Source organism: Poecilia formosa, unplaced genomic scaffold (assembly GCF_000485575.1).
Source record: "Poecilia formosa unplaced genomic scaffold, Poecilia_formosa-5.1.2 Scaffold373, whole genome shotgun sequence".
Taxonomy (NCBI): Eukaryota; Metazoa; Chordata; class Actinopteri; order Cyprinodontiformes; family Poeciliidae; genus Poecilia; species Poecilia formosa.
The window spans coordinates 479,579-499,408 of record NW_006800312.1 but is presented as its reverse complement, the minus strand read 5'-3'; the positions used below and the strand labels follow the sequence as shown (position 1 = coordinate 499,408).

At 39.9% G+C, this 19,830-nt stretch overlaps 1 protein-coding gene across 2 annotated transcripts in view; it reads left to right on the top strand.

Annotated features, from left to right (window-relative positions):
• LOC103154085 (sodium/calcium exchanger 1-like) overlaps window positions 1–19,830 on the top strand; it is a 103,094-nt gene that overhangs the window by 44,288 nt on the left and 38,976 nt on the right. For both annotated transcript variants that reach the window (XM_016662424.1, XM_016662425.1), the window contains exons 2-11: window positions 3,853–4,097; window positions 4,534–4,673; window positions 5,557–5,709; window positions 5,801–6,028; window positions 6,300–6,704; window positions 8,663–8,773; window positions 8,856–9,008; window positions 10,338–10,434; window positions 11,446–11,637; window positions 12,768–12,960. In XM_016662424.1, coding sequence (XP_016517910.1) covers window positions 3,926–4,097; window positions 4,534–4,673; window positions 5,557–5,709; window positions 5,801–6,028; window positions 6,300–6,704; window positions 8,663–8,773; window positions 8,856–9,008; window positions 10,338–10,434; window positions 11,446–11,637; window positions 12,768–12,960 — 1,844 coding nt within the window. In that variant the 5' untranslated portion in view covers window positions 3,853–3,925. The remainder of the gene's footprint in view (window positions 1–3,852; window positions 4,098–4,533; window positions 4,674–5,556; window positions 5,710–5,800; window positions 6,029–6,299; window positions 6,705–8,662; window positions 8,774–8,855; window positions 9,009–10,337; window positions 10,435–11,445; window positions 11,638–12,767; window positions 12,961–19,830) is intronic.

Below are 19,830 nucleotides of genomic sequence, written 5' to 3'. Positions count from 1 at the left end.
GAGCAGTGAGGTACAGCTGAGTTGATGTGAATTGACGGCCGCTGTCAGTGCTCTTACTGCTTTCAATAAACAGGTCAAAGCTGGTGTGTGATTTGCTCTACAGAGGCTGTAAATATGCTCCTCGTCCGCCTTCATCTTCTTTTTCATCTGTTTACCGATTCACAAAATTAAGATTTTTTATTGTTTCTCTATTCATATTGTGGCATATTTTGTTTTTATACAAAAAAGTAAGTAACAAGGTTTCAAGCCACATGTAATTTCATGGGTGCCGGTAATGATTATTTTCATGATTGAGTATTTTAATCATAAAATAAATTAGCACATTCTGTAGATTTTTCGTTGAAGCACTTCAGTCTTTTTTTATACAGTATTAGAAACATATGCCATGAAAAATTTGTGTATTTTTGTAAAGTTTTGACTTAATTACTGTGTTGTTCTTTCTGACAGTTTCTTTAAAACTGAAGCATCCATCACCCTGAAATGAGTGAATCTTCATCAGCGCAGACTGAACCTTTGCATAGCGTCTCACCAAACTAAATAATGTAATTACTGATCGTATTCCAGTAGCAGTTTGTTCAAAATTAAGTGAGTGACAGTTATGAGGAGTTTGGGTTGATCTATTCAATGAGGTGAAAGTCTGGATCAGTGTTGGCTGAAAGCAGCAGCTTGGAGACATATTAGATCAGCACCCTCCCCAGAGATTTAAACGTGCTCTTTCGTGAGCCGACTTCTGCCTATAATTCACCACACGGATGATTGTTATGTGAAATACTAAAATTGTGATGTTATTTAGCTCACTTTGGATTAGCATAATCCACCATACAGCTCTGGAAAAACTTAAGAGCCCACTGACCCTCATTAGAGACCTCCTGGTTTTTCCAAATATTGATTCCTGAACTCTTCCTGGGTTAAAACATTATTATTGTTGTTTCTAAATGAATATAAACTTTTTTCTTTGTATTAGTTGAGATCTGATAGCACTGTGTCTTTTTTGTTATTGTGTCCATTTCTCATTTTCTGCAAATAAATACAACATTTTTGCTTGGAATTTCAGAGACATGTTGTCAGTAGTTCATAGAATAAAAGAACAATGTTCATTTTACTCAAACATATACATATAAAAAGTAAAATCAGAGAAACTGATCATTTTAAGTTGTCTTTTCATTGTTTCCAGAGCTGTAATTTCTCCCAACTTCAGTAACAAACTAAACACAGAGTGGCCAAATGAACAGAAGCAGCTAAAGGTCTCAGTTTTCTTGTTTTATTTAATTGTTCAACCATGATGTAACTTTAAGAATCTTATTTTGGGGACACTTTACACAAAGCCACTTTTTCTCTCCATCTGACATTGATTCTCTCACATCAGCTTGTTGTTTGGCACTACGTCACTTCAAGCTAGCGCTGCATATTGGTAATTTGAAAAGAAGTTAAAATGTGTTGTTCATTTGACTTGGAGGCTACAAAAACAACAAGCCACTCCTGCATGTCATTGTTGTTCTACGCTGTGAAAAGGTGCTTAAATGAGTAGATTTGGACCGTGCAGATAAGAAAGGGACGTATCAGTTTCTGTTAAATCTTGCAGGCTAAGATGCTACAGAAGCATTGACATCACAGAGTAGAAAGGAGAGACGTGAACAGAGCATTGAAGTGACAGGTTGCTGTCGGAGCAGGAAGACCCTGAAGACGGATGAGGACGGGGTGAGCGACCCAACGTTGATGTCACCACAGATAACTAACCACGCTTATTTGCACTTGGTGTTTCTGAGAAAAGCGGGTCAGCAGTTTGAGTCCAGGGTGTTTGAATGTATTTGAGATAATGTCAAAAAGGAAGTGAGGCTGTTTTTCTGTGACTGTGAGCATTTATTTGCCCTGACTTGACCTGACATCTTAAAACGGTTTCTCTCTTAACAGATTAATGAAGAGCCGCTCAGGAAACATATTGCCGTTTTATTTCTGCTTTCCACAGTTTGGCTTCCCAGCGTGAAACCAACCGCGGTCTGCACACAGACACGTCTGTCTGCAATGACCTGTGTGCAAAGAAAGACAAATTTGAAGGCCGTTATTTTCACCAGACTCTGGGGGGAATATTGAAAAATCGATTTTAAAGCTGCGTTTTTCCACCATTTCTCCGTCTCTGCTAACGCAGCTATGGTGTGGGAAGACATCGAGTCAAAGGAATCCACATGAAAAGTTGACCTCAAACTCAAACTGAGCAGAGAGTTTCTGTTTGCCTTCTTTCTCTCTACAACAAAACAAATCCTCCATGTTTGATGTTCTTAGGCAAATATTAGAACAGTAGGGCTTTTATTTTGGCAAGCTGATTATTTAGGAGCACTATCAGTCTGGGGAAAACAGAAAATGATCTAAAAACTGAAAATGATCTAAAATTAGAAAATTATCTAAAAACAGAAAATTATCTAAAAACAGACTTTCTGGCACTTGGAAATGTTGGATCAGAGCTTCTGATTTTATGAAATTCATCCACTGAACCTTTGGGTAATCTCTGATTTAGTGAAACACCTTCAAAACATGTAATCCATCAGAATCATCCCTGTGTCTGAACACTGATTCACATATTCTCATCTGGATTTTCATCTGGACTTTGACTAGGCCGTTCTCACACATGAATGCGAGTTAATCCAAACCATGTCATTGGATAAACTATAGATTAATCCGATGATGAATCGTGTGCAAACTTTTAAACATTTTTCTACTTTATACAATATTGGAAATACATTAAAAGACGCAAATAAACAAATAATTCCTTATCCAATAACAAAATAAATATTTTATTGCTTAAAATGCAAATCAGTTTTATTTTCTATAGTTTGATAATTTGTAGCAAAAAATACCTCTACCATCAACATGTGAAAATCTCACCTCTTTCTGCTTGACTTATCAATACAGGGTAGGATTGATCTGTTGATTATTTATTTGATTAAGCAATTAATAATTGGACAGCAAAAGGTGCATTTTAAGAGATTTGTCTTTTTCGCTTGTTTTTGCAGAATTTGAAACAGGTGAAGCTGAAACTATGACAACTGAGAGGTTTTGGGTACAAGAGAAAGTTTTTACAGATAATTTAAAAAAATATTTTTTATTAATCTTAATTGGAAAATGTATCTATTTTTTGTTCAGTTTTGGCTTAAGTACTGATTTGAGTTTGTTCAATCTGTAAATGGTCATTTTTTTCAGTCAGTAATTAATTCACTACTTAATTAGTTGACAAAACAAAAGTAACGTCCTAAAGGATAACAAATGACATCTTAAAACTGGTAAACGTTTGGTTTTTCTCCCCATCCTTTAAGGATTGTTAAGGTAAAATTAAAAACATCCTTAAGTTTTGCTTTGTTTATGGTAAAACAAAACAAAAAGTTTCACCAATTTTCCTTCCTGAATGTGAATTCAGCTTCATTTTGGATATTGGGGTAACATACATAAAAACAGTTACGGTCATCTTTGGGTTAAACTGCAAAAACAATGTTTTTATTGTCTCTTTTTGTCCGAGGTAAGAAAATAAAAGAGGATTAATATTTTTTATCTGTGCTTTCCAGGACCTCAGGCTCAACAAATCCACTGAAAGCTCAAACGGTTATTATTTGTAGGTCCATTACAGCTGCAGGCCACGACTTTAATAGAGTTTACATCACGTCTAAAGAATCTCTCTAATTTTCTCCCATGTAATGACCCGCCTTTTATTGCTTTTTCATTTTATGTGCCTGAATCCACCTTAAATCACCTTCCAACTATTCCCCTAAAAGACGGATGGATGTAGAACGGAGCTTCAGTAGTATGTTGTTAAACACGTTGTCCTGTAATAAAACCGAAGCTTTTCTCTCTGCCGTCCTGCAGGTTTGGGACCTCACTCGATTCTGAGCTGACCCTAAGCGAGTGATTAAACGTCGGGCCAGATGCTTCAGTAACAATGGCTCCTGCGGCCATGCCTGTCCATACATCTGCCTTCGTCTCCCTCCGCCCCTCCTCCTCCTCACTGCTCTTCCTCCTCATCTTCCTCACTGTGCTGATCTCATGCGCGGCTCCGGCCCTTGCAGAGTCTTCAGGGAACTGTACGGCCAGCGGAGACCCCTGTCAGGAAGGTGGGCCACTGATATATTTTATATAAACTCCAGTTCAGTTGAAAAAGTGAAAGAGTGACACAACCTTGTAATGTTTAAGCAGTTCCTATTACACAAAAATTCACATTTTGTACATTTTAATGCTTCCATTTGGGTCTCAACTGCTTCTAATATCAGCCCCCAAAAACCCACTCAGCTGTTTTTCTGGCAATAAGTTAATGAGTTGTTTCAAAAACCTTTAAAATGTAACATCACAAATCAGCAGGCAATGCATGGTTACCTAGCAACCCCAGCAGAATTCCGCCCGTTACTTAGCAACCCCAGCGGCATTCCGCCCATTACCTGGCAACCCAAGCTGAGTTCCAACACGTTTGGTCAGTTGGTTTTCCCGCTGTATGCGCTGTACAATGTCTGCTGGTAAAGACAAATTGTTTTAATTTTTGTTTTTGTGTTTCAGGAGTGGTACTTCCTGTTTGGAACCCCCAGAACCCGTCAGTGGGAGACAAAGTGGCACGGGCAATTGTTTACTTTGTGGCACTTATTTACATGTTCCTGGGCATGAGCATCATAGCGGACCGGTTCATGTCGTCCATAGAGGTACGTTACTCATTAAACACTCGTGTCCACTAGAACCGGGCAGATTGATCCAAAAATATTGATAAACTTGGTATCAGTACCAGATTGATACTAACATGGCAAGATCAATACTTTTGTTTCAGATTTTGTCTAAATGTTATTTTATTTTTGCAGCATTGCTTCTCAAAAGTTCCTCAAAAAAGATTTTGCTTTGATTTGTTCTCAAATTCTAATTTTTTCATTTAGGAAAGACTCACACAAATTTGTTTTGTTTATCTATTTTTCTGTTTATCATGTTAACATGTTGTGAAAGTATTTTGTAGACACCAATGAACTTTGTCCAAATTCCATCCTAGGATTTAACAAAATATTTCACAGTTAAAACGAAGGGTGCACCGATTGCAGTTTTCTGGCCGATTGCCAATTACCGATCATTAAAAAACCCTTAATCTACCGATTCTAATTTTGGTCAAAAATATTATTTTTTTTGTCTGAAATGTTGTTAAATACAGCAAGAATGTTGCTGAGTTTGTGACAGTGGAGTGACTGTTGTTAGCTGGAAACATGCAGAAATGACCTGGTGGCTGATTTTTAGACGTTTCCCAAAGTAGATAAAATCAGGACATAAGATCAGCTTCACATATAAATATCAGCTGATCACCGATCTCCCAAAATTAAGAAAATTGGCATAAATAAATTGGTGTACCTATTAAGAAAATACAAAAGCCAGAAGTTTGACGATTAATAAAAAGTATTGGTATTGGTGTCAATATCAGTGATACTTGTATTTACTTGGTATCAGATCAATACCAACATATCTCACACCTACACTATCCACAGTGCCTTCCACAAAAAGGAATAAATTAAAACAATCTCCTGTTGCTGCCTTTCCTCTTCTCTGCAGGTCATAACGTCCCAAGAGAAGGAGATCACAATAAAAAAGCCAAACGGTGAAACCACTACGGCTACGGTGAGGATCTGGAACGAAACCGTTTCCAATCTCACGCTCATGGCTTTGGGCTCAAGCGCTCCTGAGATTCTGCTGTCAGTTATTGAGGTAAGTCCGGGTCGAGGTCGGGAGCTGCCCAGCAGACCAGACGTTATGAAACCCAGAGCAATAATCCGATTGTCTGACCTCCGACCTGCAGGTGTGCGGTCATGGCTTTGAGGCCGGGTCTCTGGGTCCCAGCACCATCGTGGGCAGCGCCGCCTTCAACATGTTTGTGATCATCGCCCTCTGCGTGTACGTGGTTCCCGACGGCGAGACGAGGAAGATCAAACACCTCCGGGTGTTCTTCGTCACGGCAGCATGGAGCTTGTTCGCCTACATCTGGCTCTACATGATTCTGAGCGTGATTTCTCCCGGAGAGGTGGAGGTGAGGAAGGGTAAAAAGGAGGGCAACGTTGCGCTGATTTAATATTGCATTATTTTAATGTGTTAAAATTAATCGATTAATCGATCTACGTGCATTTTAATTGGTTGAAGTGTGGCAGAAGGAGGCTCCATTCAGGCAACTGCGTGCATATTTATATGTCAAGCTTACAAAGTTGCAAAGTTAGGCATCGTGATTAATCGTGATTAACGGATTGACAGCATTTGTAAAAAAAATAAAACTAAATTTCCCCCTCGTCTTTTCTCTTCTGCAGGTATGGGAGGCTGTGCTCACCTTCCTCTGCTTTCCCCTCTGCGTTGTCCAAGCCTGGGTGGCCGACCGGCGACTTCTCTTCTACAAGTACGTCCGCAAGCGTTACCGTGCCGACAAGCACCGCGGCATCATCATTGAGACGGAGGGAGATGGAGGGATTGGCGGCATGGACGGAGGAGGCGGAGGAGGAGCGTTGGGTCTGGGTGGATTCACAAAGATGGACATGCTGGAACTAGACGGACAGATCGCGCTGAACTGCCACAGCGGGATGGACGGAGGGATGATGGAGGGGGGAAAGGATGAGGATGATGAGGCCAGGAGGGACATGGCGAGGACACTGAAGGAGCTGAAGCAGAGACACCCAGACAAGGACATGGAGCAGCTGATCGAGATGGCTAATTATCAGGTACATTCTCATGTTTTAGACATTAATTTAGACATTAAGAAATAGTAGAGATTTGTAGCTTGACTCTTGAGAAGCTGCTAGCTTGACTCTTGGGAAGCTGCTAGCTTGACTCTTGAGATGCTGCTAGCTTGACTCTTGGGAAGCTGCTAGCTTGACTCTTGAGATGCTGCTAGCTTGACTCTTGAGAAGCTGCTAGCTTGACTCTTGAGAAGCTGCTAGCTTGCCTCTTTATTAGGTGCTAGCTTAACTTTGATCAAAAAAGAAAAAAGCGTCCAATGACGTTCTAGTATCTCATTGGAAATGATACCCATCTGTGTCTCAGAGTTTTAAATTTACTTTTTGAAATGAGGCCTACGGACCAGCTGCTTTAGGAGATGCTATGTGAAACTATTTATAGCACTGATGTTTTATAGTACTTATGTTACTGATTGCTATTGTTAAAACACCTACTATTGGCCTCCACCTAAACTGCTGCAGATTGATTTAGGATTCAGCTGCACCGCGTTGCCTAAACCTACATTAATTACATTGTTCCCAGCCAACAGAGTCAATTTAATGTAATGATCTTCACTTCTAGGATAGCCAATTTGTCCATTTTCAATTTGGGAGGTCGTTAAGGTTACTATTCAACCATGCAGTTTTATTGAAATCAGTGCCTTTGGATTGATAAGCATCATTAGCTTTAAATTTCAGAGTGAAAAGTCTGGTGCTTCATGAAGGAGGTAAAAGTCAAGCCCACTAAAGAGTTTTGAAAATGTATTTTCCCCATAAAGATTTCTTCTGTTTTTGTTTACAGCCACACACAAAATGTTTCACAGCATCTCAGAGAATAAAACATTAAACAGGCAGAAAAAAGTGGTTCTAGTGTGACGATCTGGCGGTAATTTATGGAGGCATGAATTTTTCTCTCTACCAGAAAATCCTGAAGGGGATTAGGTGCATTTGGACCGAATGCGCTGCAAAGAACCTCAGCAATTCTGCTTCTGAATGGCTAAAAAAATATTTTTGGAGAGGTCTAATTAAGGTTCTGACCTCTTATAAACTGTTTATGCTCAAATCTGTTTAATTTAGGATAATTCTGTAATAGAAAATGGGCAAAAGATCCTCCACTGATGTTAAATACTTACTCAGATTTAACTCTTATTAGGCTCATAGGTGACTAGTTTTTCCTTTTGGGAAAGGTTCGTTTGGATATTTTCTTCCATTTAAAACTAATTTTTCCATTACTGCAGTCAAATCTTGGGGGAAAACAACATTTTCTTACTGTCAATGTGAAACTCTACAACACGATCTAATTCCTTTGGGATGATTCAAATTTCTTTTAGGACGAAAATGAGGAATATTCTTATGAAACTTGTTTTTAGTTCATTTTTTATTAGCTCATTTAACTGAGTCAAACTTTCCTATCTGTGCTTGTAACTTTATCAAAACAGGTTTCTAATAAATGAGATCATGGACCCATAAATAGAATGAAAAAATAAAAAGTAATTTAACTAAGCTCATCTTTGTTTTAATTTTTTTTTATAAATTTGATGATCTACTTTAAATATCTACATGAATGAATGAATATTGTTGCCTTCCTTAGTCATTTTTTGTTAAAATCACTGTTGGTCATTATTTTTAGAAAGGCGATGGTATGTAATCTAGATGACGATTTTTTAAAAAAAGGAAGGTTTTCTTTTTCTTTTTTTGTATTTTCTGTTTTAAAAATAAAAAGTTAATTGGAGAAAGTTTGCAAATTTAGAGTTAAGCACATCAGCACTACTCTTCTGCCCTTTTAGTCACATTTATTGATTATTTCTGTGTTTGGTCATGATGGATCATTTGTGCTTGCAACAAATAAAAGATTTAAATATGTAACTAAAAAAATTGTTTTCTCTCTTCTGCTCAAACAGAAGTTTAATCATATCCAGTTATCTACAGTTATCTGTTTGGTTATTGATTGTGTTTCTGATCAGGTTCTGATGCAGCAGCAGAAGAGCCGAGCGTTTTACCGCATCCAGGCCACCAGGATGATGATCGGAGCTGGAAACATCCTGAAGAAGCACGCCGCCGACCAGGCTCGCAAGGTGATCATCTGTGACCTTTAACCTCTTACCGTCTGCCGTCGGGCAGCCTTTCAGCTGCGTGTTTTTTCACTTTGCTCTTCAGGTGGTGAGCACCAACGAGACGCAGACCCAGGAGGACGACCCTCACACCATCAGGATGGAGTTTGAGCCGTCTCTGTACCAGTGCTTCGAAAACTGCGGCTCCCTGAATCTGACCGTAGCCAGACACGGAGGAGACCCCGGAGTCACTGTCAAAGTGAGTTTCTATTAGGACTAATTAATCCCAGTCCGCTGGGATTAAAACTCTTGTGGGTGCGGAGGCTAACAGACGTAACGAGAAATAAAAGCAGGCACCTGGGGAAGCGACCGCTCACATCTCCAGCACATCTGATCTCTCTCCTGAAGTGTTTTCACCTCCAGCAGACGTGGAAATCCTTGTCTTCCTTTCTAATCGGATGCTGTTGTGATGCTCAGATGATAGAGGAGCTATGAGGCGAGCTGGGAGAACGTTTTCCTCTGTTGTTTTAGAAAACCTCGTCCTTTAGCAAAGGCTGCTTCATCTCAGCGCCGTCTGCGGTGTTTGAAATTTTCTTCTTGCATATAAATGCTGCTGTTTTCAGTCCTTAGGGAAATTAAATGTCGTTACTCTCACCATCCAAGTATCTTCAGACAGACTTTGGTGATGGAAGGGTTTCCAGTAGCAGTCAGTGTTGCAATTAATCTGAAGAGGCCTCTGACTCAAGGCTGTCAGCACATCCTTAAAAAGTCTTACATTCATTTAAATTAAGACCCTGCAATGACTTAAATTCATTAGAAAATAATGTATATTAGCCTTAAATAATAGCAGGTCTTAATTTTTGTAGTAGCAGAAATATTTAACCTTCCAGTTTTCATGAAATGAGTGGATGATATTGGCTCCAAGTAAACACTAATGGGTTTTCTAACTCCTTGTTGTCAAGCAGTGATGCTAATCATCCAACAGCAACTGAGATCGTTGGGTGATGATGAGAAATAGTAGAGATAAACTTGACATAAATCAGAATTGTTTTTGTGTTGGAACTACATCTGCAGCGTTTTTGTCTACCAAAAAATTACCAAAAGGATTAATCTCTTACATTTTCATGTATGAAACCAGCAGCCTGCATGTCTGGAAACTTTGAAATATTACCGAGCCTCGGGACAGGACCAGAAATATCTGAATGGGTGTTTTTGAAAATAAATTAAGCTCAGAGTCTCTCTAAGAGCATACACGTTTCATGAAGAGCTAAAAATAGGAATAAATTACCGCAGTCACACTCACTTCAGCTTGTCCTGCGAGCAGAAACCGGCTTTCAGGGTCGCTCTGCTCGTTTCCTGGTTTTAAAGTTCGCTTTCGTATGAAGGCTCAGATATGAATGGAAGAAAATGTGGAGAATATTTTATTGTGCCATCTTCAAAGAATTAATGATTGAGTTGCATCTGACCACAAGGCTTCGTTTAATGAAGCCGTCTCTCTCCTTTCTGTTTAATCTGCCCTCTTCGTGTATCTGCTATCGTTTATCTCATCCCTCTTTTTCTTGTCTTCCCTCTCTGCGCTCTGCCCCAGGTGGATTATCGCACAGAGGACGGCACGGCCAACGCGGGCTCAGATTACGAGTTTGCTGAAGGAACGCTGCTGTTTAAGCCTGGAGAGACCCTCAAAGGTAAAGAGTGACATGAGCAACCACGACATGTTTTCAAAAGCGGCGTCACTGAGACAGCAGACGTCATCTGCAGCCCTGCAGGGCAACTGCATGTGCTGTTTACCACAATGAGTCTGCAAAACAAAACAGAACAAACTGGTCCAAACAGTTCACATCCAGCTGCATGAAATCAGTTTGCATCAGAATCAAGCTCAAATCAATCCAGTTTCTTTCAATAAAATCCAAGTTAGATTCAGATCCAGTTGGAAAAAACAACAATTTCTCACCCAGAGAAAGCATGTGGCGACAGTGGAGAGGAACCACAGTGTAAAAATCCCAGAAAACCAGGGAGAACTTTCTACGGTGGACAAAAAGGTTGGAAAGAAAGAAAAAAGTGTCATATTTTTACTAAAAACGTTTACTGCGATGTTTTACTTTTCTTTACTGACTTGATGATGTAACAGTTTAATAAAACAAATGAAGTAGTCAGGTGGAAACTATTCCAGAGCCAAAACCTAAGGGTTTGCCCTGTAAAATAAATATTTGTCAAGTGTTTATTGAAAAAAAAAAACATTTTAGTCAGTTTGGAGCAATAAAAGTAAAATTTAAATCATTTTGTGTTTGGAGATGGATATATGTCACCCTTGTGAGTGTAAAAGTGTGGTTATTTGAAGATGAATACAAATTAAAAATACAAAGCTTTCATCTGCATCAACTGAGGGCCAAACAAAATAGTTCCCAGGCCACATTTTGGACGGATCTGTAAAAACTCAGAGCTCTGCTCTGAACCTCACTGGAAACCTCCCGGTTATTCCTCCAAATACTGATTTCTGAAATAAAAACTGAGCACCAAAGTTTTTCCTGTCCAGGCAGGAGACACAGCTAAGCTCAGAAGCACGGAGCGAGGTTCACTTTCTAGAAACAGAAACAGCATCAAATTAATGAAGAGTTTTATCTGTGAGGCAGCGAACACAGACGATCCGGGTCAGGAGCATCATCTGATGTCCCGATGACTGCTTTTGTTTTCTCCAGAGATTACCGTCGGCGTCATCGACGATGACATCTTTGAGGAGGACGAGTATTTCTACGTTCACCTCAGTAACCCCCGCGTGGTCGGCTGCCCCGAGATCGGCGCCGCCCCGTTGGACGCCAGCGCCGCCCCGAAGGCCGTGCTGGGAGAAAACCACACAGCCACAGTGACCATCTACGACGACGACCACGCAGGTGAGACGAGGCTTTAACAAACGAAGGTTTTAATCAATCACACTGAAAGCTCGCCGAGGTAAAAAAAGACCAATATGCCCTCCGGTAGTCAGATTATTGATATTTCTATTCTAAATGTGTTGAAATTCTGCTGCAACGACCAACAAGAATCCACTTTTACATATCAGTGATAAACTAATAATGCCTTTCCTGCTGTCGATGTGTCCAACCCTCAAGAAAATGGAAAAGCACATATTTTCTTTCATATTCTTGATATCATCCAGCATTGTCTCTCTAAAGCTTCACAGACCCATCAGATCGGTGCAAAGTGCTGTTCGACCCAATCAGCTCTGACGTGTTTCTGGAACCACTTTAGAAACATCAACACGTTTAGAGGCTATTTTAGCGTCGAATATGCTAAAGCGCCTTTTAGCGCTACTTAAACACAACAACAGTCTTTCCTAACGTCCCATCAGATCGTGTTTTAACCCTCGTCGGCAGAAAGGCGTCGCAGATGACACGGTTTTACAGGCCAGCTTTGCGGTACCGTAATCCCGCCACACTTTGCTCCATCTGAAAAATCCCAACAGTTTCTGGAAGGGGAGACGTTGCACTTTCCAGCGTTTTATTACGGTAATTTCATTCCCGCCATTTCAAGATGTTTTACTTCCGTTTAATCTGAAGAAACTTTCTTAATAGATGGTAAATAGTGAAAAATAACTGCTAGATATTGAAAGTTCCAGTTGTTATGGAGAATTGGGCAAAATTATTTACTCACAGGGCATTTAAAGAGCTTCATAGAACTAGAATAAGCAAAAATATCCAGATGGAGATTTGAAATGGAGATTTGAAACGTAGGTTAAGCAAATGGGTTAACCCCAGTGGGTTTAGATTAGAGAAGCAGTTCTGTCTCCATTATGTTGTTTATTGACGCTGCTTGTGCGTCAGATTTACAGATGTACCAGAAACATGCAAATACAAATGTTCCGGCCGGAAAAAATCTGATTTAAATCTATATAATTAACTAATCAAAATTAAATCTTTAAAGCCCCAGCCCTGAATAAAAATGTTAAATGGATACGAAGTCTTGATTATTTAGAGTTTAATGTTCCTCTCTGTATAGGCATTTATCTGCCCCATCCTGTCTCCAGGTATCTTCACGTTCGAAGGCGCCAGTCAGAGGGTGAGTGAGAGCGTGGGCGTGATGGAGGTGAAGGTCCTACGGACGTCGGGGGCCCGCGGTCTGGTCGCCGTCCCCTATCGGACCCTGGACGGGACAGCTAAAGGAGGGGAGGACTACGAAATGGCTGCTGGAAAGCTGGAGTTTCAGAACGATGAAACCATGTGAGTTCATGACATCTGCTGAGTTTTTAAACTTTCCTTTCTTTTCATTTGTTAAAACTAAACTTAACAGAAAGATTTCCCTGTAAAAGCTGAGTATCGGTGTAATAACTCTACTGTTTATAGTGTGCTTGTCGTGATTAAACACCTGCACACACACACACACACACACACACACACACACACACACACACACACACACACTCTCAAAGTTTCTCCAGCCAGCGTCCTTGGGCACATGCATTTTTAATCTGCTGATGTTAGCAGTGTTAAATTGACCAACACATAAAGCAACTGGGACTGCAGTTTCCTTGGGGCCTGCGGGGCTCATAAAGTTCCCTCTTCCTCTCTGTGTGTTCGCAAACAGAGAGCGGGACATCACAGCCGACTCTCGCTCACGGTGTTGAAGGTTAAAGGTTTATAAACGCCTCGTTACTATTTGTACGAGGTGTACAAATAGTAACGCCTCGTACAGCTTGTTTAAATAGCTTTAAACAAGCTGTTTAAAGGTAACAGCTTGTTAGTTTAGTTCTGTGTTTCCCTGAAAGAAAGAAAGAAAGAAAGAAAGAAAGAAAGAAAGAAAGAAAGAAAGAAAGAAAGAAAGAAAGAAAGAAAGGGAATATTTACTGAGGGCTGTTTAACTTTTAAATTGTTCCAAAACCGTTCCTTCATCGATGTAAAGGGCCAGCGTTACGTAAAATCCACTTTTTGGAGTTTTACATCATGTTGGAAGTTTATTCCCTCATCAAAAACATCCATGGGGTGCTTTGTTTGAGAAATCCTTTAATCTCCATGGCAACCATTCAGCTGTGGGTGGAGCTAGAAGCTAGCTGGCCAGCTAGCTCTAGAAGCTAGCTAGAAGTTCATGTAAGGTGAAAAAATGAGACGAAGTTGCTCAGTTTTTTGTCAGTCAGTCCGTCCTCTGATATCAGAGCAAAAGGGACAGCAGCTGATTTTCAGACGTTTGTGGAGGCGGATGAGATCGGTTTGCATGGAAATATCGGCTAATCAACAAAATGCACCAGTAAAAATGAGCTCAACTGGAGTTAAACTGAGGAATGCTGGAGAAGCGCAGTTAAAGAAAAGAAATGTCCAGTCCGTAAGGCAGTTTGTGACGTTAATTTATTCAATGCAAAGCAACAAATCAGTGCTGGAATATCCCGATTTAACAGCTGAACCTTCTGGGTTTGATTATTTGTTGGCTCTAATCGGATTATAAATCTTTTCCCATCTTTGCATGAAGTGATTGAAGCAGCGTTTGGTGGGCTTTAGCTCCACTGTGAAGGCCGCTGCAGCCTTCTCTTAACCTCCAGTCCAAATCATTTCCTCAGATTTGAGCATCTAATTATTTTAATATGATCTTAATTTTAAATTGCTGCTGTGTTTAATGTACAGAGACAGACATCTGCTGGTGTAACTATCTCTACTGTTGTTTTAAAAAAAACACATTTATGTCCTCTAATTAGGGACTCTAATTGAATTATTTCACCGTCGCACCAGAGATTGATGAGTTAATATCCTGAAATCAAACAGACGCAGGCAGGAACGTTTCTCCAGTCAAACTGTGATTTTTGATGAGCCTGTTTGCATTTTCTCTCCCGTTTCTCGGCTCATTCTTTGATAAACAGGGAGGATAGTTTGGGCTAAAAGATGAGGGACAAAAGCTGGGAGCTGCTTAGGAAAGCTTAAGGTAGATGCTTAAGGAACAAAGACGGATCAATATTCTGCCGTTTTCATGTAAAGGAGCTGGAGTAAGAGGAGACCTCAGCAGGATATCGATTCATCCCTCCAGTCGTCTCTCTAATCTCTGCGCCTTTTTGTGGCTCATTTCCCTTCATGTTTGTCTTGAGTTTCTGTGTTTGGCCGTTTTAAGCAGCAACGTGTTCGTCTTCTCACTCCCCTCGCGCTTCGGTCCGATCACCAGATGTGGGGATTAAGGCGGATACGTTCACACGGCAGATCTAGACGCTGCATTAAATCCTGTTATTTCTTGCGTGGTCGTTCATACTGATCATTAAATGCGACTTCTGTTCAAACCCGAATGCGCAGAAGAAGAACGTAGACGCCACACAGCAGCGCTCTGTTCATGGAACTAACTGATGCTGCTGATTATGGATCGATTTTTTATTTTTTTTCCATTTAGCTGTTTATTGAAATTTTTCACATTTGTTTACATATCTGAACATTTAAACATCTCACAACACAAAACTTTTGCTTGGGATTTGAGTTTGAGTTTTGTCCTACCTGGTATGTCTAGTTTTTCCTCGATTTGTTCTCGCTGTCTTTTGTCTTGAATGTTGTCCATTTCATCCACTTTTCTAACATTTGTGTTTGCTGAAGTCTCAATCGATGTGTCAGTTTTTCCATAATGTAGATTTCTTCTATTATTCCAGTCCATTGTTCTTGACAAGGGGGGTCTGTCTTTCCCCAGTTCCTCGTGATAGCTTTCTTGCAAGCTACTAACATTATCTTTATCAGGTACCTGTCTTTCACCCTTACATTGATATTGTTAAAATTGCAAAGATACAGTACCATGCTGCTCATAGGAATATCATATCCAAGAATCTTCTTCACAGTTTCATGCACATTTTTCCAAAATTGGACAATTTTAGGACAGCTCCAAAATATGTGTGCATGATTAGCTTTCATTGATCCACAGCGATTTTGAGGGACCTCTATTGGTAATGCCTGAAACAAATATAATAGTTTTGCTTGCACATTCATTTTAATAATATCAATTCTTGAATTCAGATCTAAAGGCAAAGTAGCCCATCTATCTATATCTTTTTGCATCTCTTGGCTTATTTTATCGTAATTTGCTTTGTACAGCAAAGACAACCCTTTAGTAATGTTAACCCCTTGATATTTAATTTCCTTCATATTCCATTTGATGGGAAATGACTCCTGTATTTCTTTTGTTGGGATGTAATTGAGTGTTGGAATTTGTGTTTTGGTGACATTAATTTTATATCCCGAAAGATAACCATACTTTCCAAAAACATTAATCAGCTCTGGTAGAGATTCATTTGGCTGTTCAAGAAAAGTTACTTCGTCTTCTGCAAGGCGTCTTTTTTTTTCTTCTTCTTTTTTTATTATTCCTTTCTTTTTTTTGTCTTGTTGTACTGCTTGTGCCAGAGGCTCTATGAAGAGGTGTAGGTGATAGAGAGCACCTCTGTCTGGTTGATCTTTGTATGTTGAATTTATCGGTCAGGCTTCCATTTACTTTGATTCTCGCTGTGGGGTGTTGATATAATGTCTTTGTACACTGTATTGATTTATTGCTGAATCCAAATCGTTCTAACGATTTATATAGAATTTCCCAATTTACCAAATCAAATGCTTTTTCTGCGTCAACACTTACTAGTATAGTACCTTGTATGGATCGATTTTAGAGTTTATTCAGCTTTAGGAGGATCATCCCAGAATTATAACAAGACGAAGAATAAAAATAAAAAAGCACAACTGGCTTAGAAACAGCCTTTTGTGGAGCATCGACTTGACCTTCTGCAGAGGAATCTGTTTGGATGCAGTCAAAGCTGATGGTGCGTTCGCACCAAAGGAGTCACGCGTGTCAGAAACGCGTTCAACGCTTTAAGTTTGACACGTTTGCACTTTGAATACATTCGTTTCACATTTTGTTCTACACTTAGCTTTTCACGCGTCGGGTTTACATTCAAAGTCTTATGAGGGGCGCGTTCAGATCGCGGCTCGTTCTCTGATATTATGAATTATTATTATGAATCGCATAATCAGACACCAAGCTCCAGTTAACTGTCGCTTTCTTCATCGTAGCTCACCGAAGCTAAATTAATCGTCTGCAGAGCATGAAGTTAAGAATCGTTCTCCTCGAGTCACTGCTGCGGCGTTTGGGTCGTAGTTGGGTTGTAATGAAATGAGAGCAGTGAATGTTCTGACTCTACGGTCATTCAGTGGCGATCCAGCTGCAGTGTAAATACAGAGTTAAATACATATGGAGGCGATCTGAGAGCTGTTTTTCTATTGCGTCATTTCTTTCCATGATTCAAAATAAAACTGCTGCATAATAGTACTGTGTTGATTTTAATTATGTAATTATCAATAAATTTTTATTGGTTGTTAGGTTTGAGGTTTTTTTTGTCAGATTTTAATCTTTGTTTTCTTTATTTTGGTTAGAATTTTAAGATTTTTTGGTTTAATTTTTCTTTCCTTTATTTTAGTTATTATTTTTAGTTTTTCTCTTCAATGTATTTTTTTCTCATTTCTTCATCTTTTTGTTTTTTTGTTTCCTTTTTTTACCAATGTTAGCAGATTTTTCATATATATTCATATATCCAGCATATATATTCATATATATTTTAATGTTTAATGTTTTTCTTTTTGTTTCTTTCAATATTTTGTTTTTCTCCTTTCCTCTATTCTTTTGTGAATATTTATTTTATACCATTTTTATGAACAAATATTTTCATACCTGTTTCTCTTCCTGCCTGCCTTCCTGTGTCGAATATTTTTATATTTTCTGCCGTTCAGTTTGAGTTTTCTCAGTCTCGCTTCTCTTCCCTCCTTCACCTTTACTTCCACCTTGCTGTCAGTTTATACCTTTCCCTAATTTGCATTTTCTCCCCTCTTCCTTTAACATTTGCATATTTACACTGTCAGACTTCCTTCCCTCTCACCTTCCTCTCCCTAGCACCTCATTTCTCATCTCTTCACCTTCTGCTATTTCTGATGTCATCTTCCCTGACTCTGTTTTTAGTTCTCAAACTTTGCCTTCAGTGATTTATTCAGCTAACATTTAGGGCACATTTTAGTTTTTTTTTTACAAACATATAGAAACTGAAGTAAACCAAACAGATTTCTTCCGTTTAAAACTCAGGTTCTTCCACCAACCTGACTCCAGTACATGCATTTTTATCAGGAGATTTAAATGCTGCAGTCAGGAAGCTGGGTTGGAGAGTAGATGTGAAGTGGGGAGTGATCTATTAAGGCGCTGTTTAGAAACTGATAGTATTTTTGGATGTTTATTGGGGAAACGTTGCAACTTGAATCTGCTGTAGTTGACATGCCAGGCCACTGGGTGGCGTTGTGATTTCATCACGTTGGCAAAACACACATGAGCTTTTCAACCTTAGCTTCCACCTCATGTAGAAACTGTAACCCGTCTCCAAAACTAGACATTTATTAAGCTGTAACAGAACTTTATCATAATGCAGGGAGGTGAATATCTTTTCTCGTTGCAGGGATTTCTTTTGAGACCAAAACTGTTTCATTCCTGTTGACATTCAGTTGTTGAACTCTTAATTTGATCCAGTTTTAGATCTTAAATATTTTGCTTCTCAGAGTTTGTTGTTTATTCTGTTCTAATCAAACCCTAGTTCGTTTACTGGGTTCAATTAAAGTGAACTGAAGATTGGTATGAATGCATATGTGAATGCGAAGTGGACCATAGACCGCTCCATAAGAATGAAGCAGACTATAGTACAAGGTATTCTGGGTAAATGCAACCTAAGCAAACACGCTAGCTTATCTCTAGTGGGAGAAATGGCTCATGGTCTTCAGCCAAAAACAAATCCTGTAACTAGTAAAACCTGACGCTACTCCATTTTTCTTTACATTTCATGAAGAAGGAAGTTGTGCTCAGCTTCTTCAGAGGATTTTGTTCGGATTCCTTCAGTCATTCTTGGTGCAGCGCCCCCACAGGCGAGGAGGGTAAATAGGTTTTTCAGTTAGTTCGGTTGGTTTGGCCCAGTTTAGTGTGAATACAAACCACAGCAGCTGAAAATGTAACAAATGTTGCTACTTTGTCCCCGAGTTTACCAGACCATCGGGTGTGAAAACGCCCTCAGAGTTTATCTTTCAAATCATAAAATGGTGGTGCAGATCCACACTCTACGTGGAAGAAAACATCTTGTTGTTTTCTTTTAGTCACAGGTCAAAGCTCAAGCTCCTTTGAGCAATAAGACATGAAGGAATGCCCCCTGAAAGATGTGTGCAAACAAGCGGTTTAAAACATTCAGAAAATGTCGGTTTGGCCGCTCTGATGAGTTTCCCTTCAGGGTGAAGAAATCCGCTCTGCATCGTCACTGTGAGGAGGAAAGGCTCGACCCTGATGATGAAATCCCGCTGTGGAAACTACGAGCATGCAGCTTGAAACGTGGCTGCATGAAGAGGCGCTCTCACAGAGACGTAGCGTAGCATTAGCAGGTTATTTAAGGGTTAAGCAGAAGGTGTTTCCTGCTGCTGTGCTCTTTAAGAAGCAGCGGCTTCTCTGAATATCATGAGAAAAATGTCACACTTTGACACGAGAGGCGTCTCTATGGGTGACCTGCGGAGGAGTGGGGGGATTATTCAGGGTCACTCTGGGTGAACCTGTGTGTGTGTGTCTGTATTTATTCACGATGTGACCCCATTATGCGCTGCAGGAAGTAATTAATTCTCTCTGTGCTCAGTCAATTAGGGCTTCTTTTATCCATCTCTGGCTGATTCCCCAGCGGAGTCAACGAGCGTCTTAGATTTCAGTGTGGAGCTCTAACTTTGTGTCCTCTGCTCCTTTCTGGCTGTTTTGAATTAATATGAGTGTGTGTGTGTGTGTGTGTGTGTGTGTGTGTGTGTGTGTGTGTGTGTGTGTGTGTGTGTTGGTGGAAAGGGTAAAAGGAATAACTGCGCTGTGTGTGAGATGAAGGGATGCTCTCAGCAGGGTGAGTTTATTCTTAGCCTTCGTCTGACCTGCAACTCGGCTCAGAGTTGTGGCCAAGAACAGGGCAGCAGTGAGCGAGTGTGTGTGTGTGTGTGTGTGTGTGTGTGTGTGTGTGTGTGTGTGTGTGTGCGCGCGCGTTTGTTTGTAATACCTTGTGGGGACGATTTTCCTCATCGGCTCGATGACATCACTGAGCCTCG